This window comes from Chenopodium quinoa, unplaced genomic scaffold (genome assembly GCF_001683475.1).
Source record: "Chenopodium quinoa cultivar QQ74 unplaced genomic scaffold, ASM168347v1, whole genome shotgun sequence".
Classification (NCBI taxonomy): domain Eukaryota; kingdom Viridiplantae; phylum Streptophyta; class Magnoliopsida; order Caryophyllales; family Amaranthaceae; genus Chenopodium; species Chenopodium quinoa.
The window spans coordinates 31442-39061 of NW_018744572.1; the positions used below are offsets into that span (position 1 = coordinate 31442).

The 7620-nt window shown below is 42.1% G+C and overlaps 2 protein-coding genes across 2 annotated transcripts; both read left to right on the forward strand.

Moving 5' to 3' along the window:
- The first annotated feature begins 1931 nt into the window (after window positions 1–1931).
- LOC110699119 lies at window positions 1932–3877 on the forward strand. The gene is made up of 2 exons (XM_021876611.1): window positions 1932–2303; window positions 3338–3877. Exons 1-2 carry the CDS (start codon window positions 1932–1934, stop codon window positions 3875–3877), a joined length of 912 nt encoding a protein of 303 aa, XP_021732303.1.
- Window positions 3878–6606: 2729 nt separating this feature from the next.
- On the forward strand, window positions 6607–6996 carry LOC110699120. The gene has a single exon (XM_021876612.1). The coding sequence runs from the start codon at window positions 6607–6609 to the stop codon at window positions 6994–6996; it is 390 nt and encodes a 129-aa protein (XP_021732304.1).
- Window positions 6997–7620: the final 624 nt, after the last annotated feature.

Genomic DNA, 7620 nt, shown 5'->3' on the forward strand with positions numbered 1-7620 from the left:
ATGCTTTGGTTTTGTAGGTATTATGTGTCGAAAGATAGAGGATGTCAAGAAGCCAAGCTGACTGTTGTGCGCGGGTACTGTGCGGGCGCACATGTGAGGCTGTACGGGCGCGCAGCCCTGTCACAACCCGCACAGCCAGACTGAAGAAACAAAGCCTAACCAGAGAGTTTGCAAGACCTTACGCGCGACTTGTGTGCGGGCGCACACACCTGATGCGCGGGCGCGCAGGACTCAATTGCAGGCGCGCTCATTTTCCCCGTACCCTCAAAGTTGCGGCCGCGCACTACGCTTAGAGGGCGCACAAACATTCAGTGGGGGCGCGCAGCTCATCTGTGCGGGCGCGCACGGCTGGGTTTCTGATTTGTTTGCGCCTTGTTGTCCAAGTCTCTTTCTTTTCGGGGGAGCCTTATATATATGGACGGGACTCTTTGTAATAGAAGACACTTAGTACTAATTTCATAGAACATTAGCCTAATCTAGAGAGAGAAAATAGATTGTTATTCAAGCTTCCTTTATTGTAATCAACTTTGCTCAAGCTTTAATCTTCCATCAATAAAGCAAGTATCCAAGTTTTCATCTTTCTTCAATCCTTTCTTTAGTAATCTCTTCCCCTTTCCTTTAATATTATTTATTTGTTTTATTGTTACTTATTTTTGTCGATCTTATTAGTTTATCTAGTTATTATTGATTTCATATATTTCAATCATATTTTGTTTTAAGTTTCTTGTGTTTATTTCTAGTTTTGATATTATGTTTAATCTCCCTTCTCTAGGCTAAACTCTTAGCTAGGGAAGGGGGTGGAATATATGCATTGAATGGTGGATGAATGATGATAGTTGGATGGATTATATGCCTTAAATTGATGACATACATGATTTTTAATGGCTTGAGATTATTGTTGCACTTTATTTGATTGCCTTCTAGTTTAAATGCATGAAAATGATTTGAACTAGATTAAGATCACCTCCATTTTAATGATTGCACGAGAATGAGTTGTTAAAATGGAGTTTCATGTATTGTGGTTCTTTATTCTCTTTATTTTCTTGTGTCTAATAGGATGCATGAGAATGATCCTAATTAGCATAGAATTTTTTCATTGATTTGCCTAGACTATTGCATGAGAATGAATTGTTTAGGTAGAATCTTGTGTTCTTTGGCATGTTCATCATGATAACTATCATTGTCCTCCTTTTTTCTAATCATGTTTGAAACCCCCGAACCCCTAGCATCATTTTATATTGATTTTAATCATCATTTTATTGCTTACTTGTAGTTTTAGTGTTCTACTTAACAAAACAAACAAAACAATCCCCTTTTCATTCTTGCATTAGTGATATTTGATGTTGAATTAGCGTGCTTCCCTAGTGGTTCGACCCTTTACTTGCCACTAACTAGTTTAGTGTAGGTTTAGGCTTTATAAATGATTAATTTGGTTAGGGTGGTAGCTTAATGACCTATCTTATCCCTATCAAATTTTGGCGCCGTTGCCGGGGAAGCGGCTTGTTTAGCGAATCTTATTGCTTTTGTTAGAGTCATTTTGCTTTCTTTTCTTTAGTTTTTTTTTTTGTTTTATCAACCGAACCTTAAGACAAGTCCGTATGCTTTATCAAGACGAGGGAATAGGTTTTGGTGATATAGTTTATAGTGAGAGTGATACTTACTCTTCAAGTTCACCACACGAATCAATGGCGGGACAAGAGAATGATGTCTTGTTTTGTGAGTTCGGAAATCCGGAGAATTATGAGCTCACGGGAGGGATTTTGCTACCCGTCACGGAAACCAACTTCTCAATCCATCCACAACATACTCGAATGGTCCAATCGGAGCAATTTTCCGGAAGCGCTAGTGAGGACCCTATTGAACATTTGGACTGATTCCTGGAATTGTGCGCAACGATGCAAACCAATGAAGTGAGTCAAGACTAAATTCGTATGCACCTTTTCCGGCAATCTCTCACCGGACGAGCAAAGAAATGGCTAAAGCAAGTAAAGCCTAACTCTCTCACACCATGGAGGGAGGTTGTAAAGGCATTCTTGAAACGCTTTATCTCCGAAGAGAAGACCGCCGAAATGAGAAGGAAAATTGCATCATTTGAGCAAGAGGCCGATGAAAGTCTTGGTGAAGAATGGGAGAGATTCACAGAGTTGGTGCCAGCATGTCCCCACCATGAGTACAATCAAGGGTTGCTCATGCGGTTTTTCTACGACGGATTGGAGCCCATGTCAAGAGCCAATTTGGATGCGGGGGCAGGTGGTCAATTAATCAAGATCCCTCAAAATCAATTTAAAGCCACAATAGAAGAGGTAGCAAAGAATTACTCTTGGGGGGCCAAAAAAGAAACGCTCCAAAGAGAGGTGGTATTTACGAATTGGAGAAAGTTGATCAATTACAACATCAAATTGATCAACTAACAAAAGGGCTTTCCAAATTGAACACGAGTGTGAATGCAATTTCAAGTGGTGGAGCAAGCTCCTCTCAAAGTAACTCTTTCTCTTGTCAAAATTCTGGAGGAACGAACCATGATACATCCTATTGTGTAGGTTTAAGCCCCGAACATGTAGCGGCATATAACACAAGGCAAGAGGGATTTAGAGGAAGCGGCGGTGGAGTAGCTTGGAGACAACCACCACCCGGGTTTGTACCTCAACCTCAACAATGGAACCAACAAGATGAACCTTCCTATAACTCCAATCCTCAATATCAAAACCCACCTTCATCTCAACCCCAAAACCCAAGAGGAAGCTATCCAAAGAACAACCAATATATTAATCAAACCCAAGCACCTCAAGCGGAGCTAACTCAAACTCAACTCCTCCAAGCCATGCATGCGCAAATGCAATCTTAAAGGCAACAAATGCAAGAGATAAGAGCCCACAAAAAGACGGTTGATTCACAACTAGCTCAATTGGCCGAGAGAACTCCTTTTAATTCACCATCCACTCTACCCGGACAACCACAACCTAACCCATCTCACAATCCAAAACCCGATACATGCAAGGCGATCACATTAAGGTCGGGAACTTCCTTCGAAGGACCAAATGAAGGGGATAAAGAGGAAAAGAAGGGAGGAGAGGAGAGTGTGAATGAAAACAAGGGAGGTGAGAAAGAAAAAGGTGATGAGATAGAAGGAGGTTCGGAGAAGAAGAAGATAGACAATGAGAAGACAACTTCAATTCCTAGTGAGGCTAGGAATCTTAATGGACTGGTTCCTTTTCCCGGTCGGCTTGCGGAGAGGAAGTTGAATGACAAGTTCACAAAATTTCTTAGTGTCATGAAGAATTTGCATATCAACCTCCGTTTTCTTGAAGTTGTGACACAAATGCCATGTTATTCCAAGTTCCTCAAAGATATTCTCACCAACAAGAGGAAGCTCAATGACGAGCTTATCACCCTTCCACATCAAGTGAGTGCTCTTGTCCAACATAAGGTGCCCAAGAAGGAAAAAGACCCGGGAAGTTTCACTTTGCTGGTGGAAATTGGGAACATGGAAGCTAGGGGCACCTTAGTCGATCTTGGAGCAAGTGTTAGTTTAATTCCTCTATCAATTGCTCAAAAACTCAATATTGAGATGATCCCTACAAGGAAGACAATTCAATTGGCCGATCAATCGGTGAAATTACCTTGTGGAGAGCTTGAGGATGTTCCAATTCAAGTGGGACACATCTACGTGCCTTGTGACTTTGTAGTGATGGATATGGAGGAAGATTTTAATACTAATTTGATTTTGGGACGTGAAGCTCTTAAAACTTTGGGGGCGGTCATCAATTGCAAGAACAACACCATCACTTGTGAAGTGGCCGATGAAAAGATCGTCTTTGAATTTTCAAAGTTTCTCATGACCCCCATGGTTGAAAACTCTTTAGAGTTGATGTTGTAAATGAGGAGCTAGATCTCTTGGGGAGGTTCGTGATGAGGCCTCAAGATCCAATGATTGAAGCCCTTACATGCAAGGAAGAGTTCCACTCTCAAGAGGCTAAAGAATTTGTCATGGCAATGGAGGAATCCTCAAAGGAGGAAGTTGAACAACAAGTTGAGGTCGAGCTTGAGTCCAAGGAGGAGAAATTGGAGGACAGTTCTAAGCCTCTTCCCAAGGTAGAACTCAAACCCCTTCCCCCTTCTTTGAAATATGCTTTTCTTGATAAGGAGGGAAAATACCCTACTATTGTCAATGCTACCCTAGATGGTCTTAATTTGGAAAAACTTCTTGATGTTTTAAGGAATATAGGGATGTGATAGGGTATAGCATTGATGATATTAAAGGTATTAGCCCTTCTTTATGCATGCATCTTATTTATCTTGAAGATGATCATTCCACCTCCATTGAACCTCAAAGAAGGTTGAACCCCAACCTTCAAGAGGTTGTGAAGAAAGAAATTTTGAAACTACGTGAGGCGGGCATCATCTGTGCTATCTCCGATAGCAAATGGGTTAGCCCGGTTCATGTAGTTCCAAAGAAGGGTGGAATGACCATAATAAAGGATGAAAAGGGATAGGAAATCTCCACCCGGACGGTGACCGGGTGGAGAATGTGCATTGATTATAGGAGATTGAACAAAAACACCAAGAAAGATCATTTTCCTCTCCCTTTCAAGGACCAAATGCTTAAAAGGCTTTCTAAACATGCTTTCTTTTGTTTCTTGGATGGGTATTTAGGATTTTTCCAAATCCCTATCCATCCAAGTGATCAAGAGAAAACTACTTTCACATGTCCATATGGGACATTTGCATACCGAAGAATGCCATTCGGATTATGCAATGCTCCCTCTACTTTTCAAAGATGCATGACTTCTATTTTCTTTGAGATGCTTGAAAAAGAAATTGAGGTTTTCATGGATGATTTTAGTGTTGGTGGCTCGTCTTTTGACACTTGTCTTTTTAACCTTGAAAAAGTTTTGAAAAGGTGTCAAGACACGAGTTTGGTTTTAAATTGGGAAAAGTGCCATTTTATGGTTGAGGAGGGAATTGTCCTCATCCATAAGGTTTCAAAAAATGGCATTGAAGTAGATCTGGCCAAGGTTTCTGTGATTGAAAAGTTGCCCCCTCCTACTTCCATAATGGGGGTATGGGCTTTCCTTGGGCATGCCGGTTTTTACCGGAGGTTTATCAAAGATTTTCTTCAATCGCCAAACCCTTGACCGAATTACTCAAAAAAAGGTTGTTTTTTACTTTAATGAGGCTTGCCTTGAGGCGTTTCGTAAGCTCAAGGAAGCTCTCATTTCTTTTCCCGTTGTGCAAGCTCCGGATTGGAGCTTGCCTTTTGAGCTAATGTGCGATGCTAGTGACTTTGCAGTAGGTGTCGTTCTTGGTCAAAAGAAACAAGGAAAATCATGTGTCATCTACTACCCAAGTCGGACTCTAGATGAGGCTCAAAGGAATTACACAACAACGGAGAAAGAGATGTTAGCGGTAGTGTTTGCATTCGATAAGTTTCGGTCCTATCTCATATTCTCAAAAGTTATCGTGTACACGGATCACATCGCGGTGCGGTATCTCATGACCAAGAAAGAAGCAAAGCCTCACTTGTTCCGTTGGGTTCTCTCTCTCCAAGACTTTCACATGGAAATGAGGGACAAGAAGGGAGCAGAGAACTATGTAGCGGATCATTTGTCTAGGCTACCATTTGAGAACCAGGAGGATGTACCGATTAATGATGAGATAGGATTCAAGGCTCTCATGGATTTGGTGTCAACTTCTACCCCTTGGTACGCGGATATAGCCAACTATCTTGCGTGTGGAGTCGTTCCCCCGGAGTACTCTTCTCAACAAAAGAAGAAGTTTTTCAAGGAGATGAGAAGATACTTTTGGAATGACCCATACCTATTCAAGCAATGTGGAGATGGCCTTTATCGGAAGTGCGTTCCGGATCATGAAATTCAAGGTGTTCTTGAGCATTGCCACTCACTACCATGTGGAGGACATGGTGGTGTTTACAAAATAGTGGCAAAAATCTCTCAATCCTTATTGTGGTGGCCGACAATGCATAGAGACGCCCACCAATTCTTTGCGCAATGTGATAGATGTCAAAGGAGCGGAGGCATTACCAAGAGGGACGAAACGCCCCAACAAAGTATTCTAGAAGTGGAACCCTTTGATGTTTGGGGGGTGGATTTTATGGGTCCTTTCGTTTCTTCTTGTGGGAATCTATATATCTTAGTAGCGGTCGATTATGTGATAAAATGGATTGAAGCCATACCCTCACCTACCAATGATCACAAGGTTGTGCTTAAGCTCCTAAAGAAGATCATCGTTCCTAGGTTTGGAGTTCCGAGGGTGCTAATTAGTGATGGAGGCTCCCATTTCGCCAAAAAGCAATTTGAAGCTCTTCTCAAGAGGTATGGCTTTCATCACAAGGTTGGATTACCTTACCACCCTCAAACGCAAGGACAAGTGGAGGTCTCGAATCGTGAAATCAAAAATCTTCTTGAAAGGATGGTGAACAAATCAAGGTAAGATTGGTCTCTCAAACTTGATGACACGCTATGGGCTCTAAGGACGGCGTACAAGACTCCAATCGGCACGACCCCCTATAGGTTGGTCTATGGAAAGGCTTGTCACTTGCCGGTTGAGTTCGAGTACAAGGCTTGGTGGGCCATCAAAGAGCTCAATATGGATTTATCGTTGGCCGGTGAGAAGAGATTGCTTAAGCTCAATGAACTTGAAGAGATTAGAGATGATGCTTATGAGAGCTCAAGGTTATATAAGGAGAAGACCAAAAAGTGGCATGACCAACATATTCGAAACAAGAACTTTAAGGTTGGAGACAAGGTTTTGCTTTTCAACTCAAGGCTTTGTTTGTTTCCGGGTAAACTCAAGTCAAAGTGGTCGGGTCCTTTTGTGATATCAAAGACTACTCCTTATGGCTCCTATGAGTTAGATGCGGATGGTAACAATTTTATGGTTAATGGTCATCGTCTAAAGCATTACTTTTGCAAGGAAGAAGTTGGTATCATCGAATGTATATTGCTTGATCCTTTGGATCCCAAGCCTCCCACTTGAAGGATTTTTCTCATGGTCAAGCTAGTGACCTCATAAAGAAGCGCTTATCGGGAGGCAACCTGAGTTTCTAACTCCTTTCTAATTTTTTTATAGAATATTCCGATTTCACTTTCTCCTTTTTGAATTTGAATTTGAATTTGATTATTTTTTTTCACCTTTTTGCTTAATAGGAGTTTGGATGATGAAGGAACAAGGATTTTCTATTTCGAAGATGTGAGGATAAATCGAAATTACTATGTGCGACACTTTGCGCGCCATCTGTGCGGGCGCACAGTGTGATATGTGCGGGCGCGCAGGCACTGTCGGAACCCGCACAGATTTATTCACAAATTGAAGCTCGAAGCAGAAAGTTTGCGCTACTTGCTGCGCGACCTATGTGCGGGCGCGCATGGTTTCTGTGCGTGCGGGCGTTCACAGTCAGAACCCGCACAGATTTAATCAAAAGTTGAGGTTCCAGACAAAGAGTTTGCGCGACTTCTGTGCGGGCGCACATCTCATATATGCAGGCGCGCAGCTCACCTGTGCGGGCGCGCAGAGCAGGAAAATCGGGTTTTAACCCTCTTCTTCTCGATTTCATTCTCATATTTTTGAAACCCAATTTTCATGCTCTCTTCTCTCTCCTCA

Coding starts and splice junctions, on each gene's coding strand:
- LOC110699119 (XM_021876611.1), top strand. CDS start 1,932: ATGCACCTTTTCCGGCAATCTCTCACCGGACGAGCAAAGAAATGGCTA. Junction 2,304..3,337: donor TTAAAGCCACAATAGAAGAG/GTAGCAAAGAAT, acceptor TGTTATTCCAAG/TTCCTCAAAGATATTCTCAC.
- LOC110699120 (XM_021876612.1), top strand. CDS start 6,607: ATGGATTTATCGTTGGCCGGTGAGAAGAGATTGCTTAAGCTCAATGAA.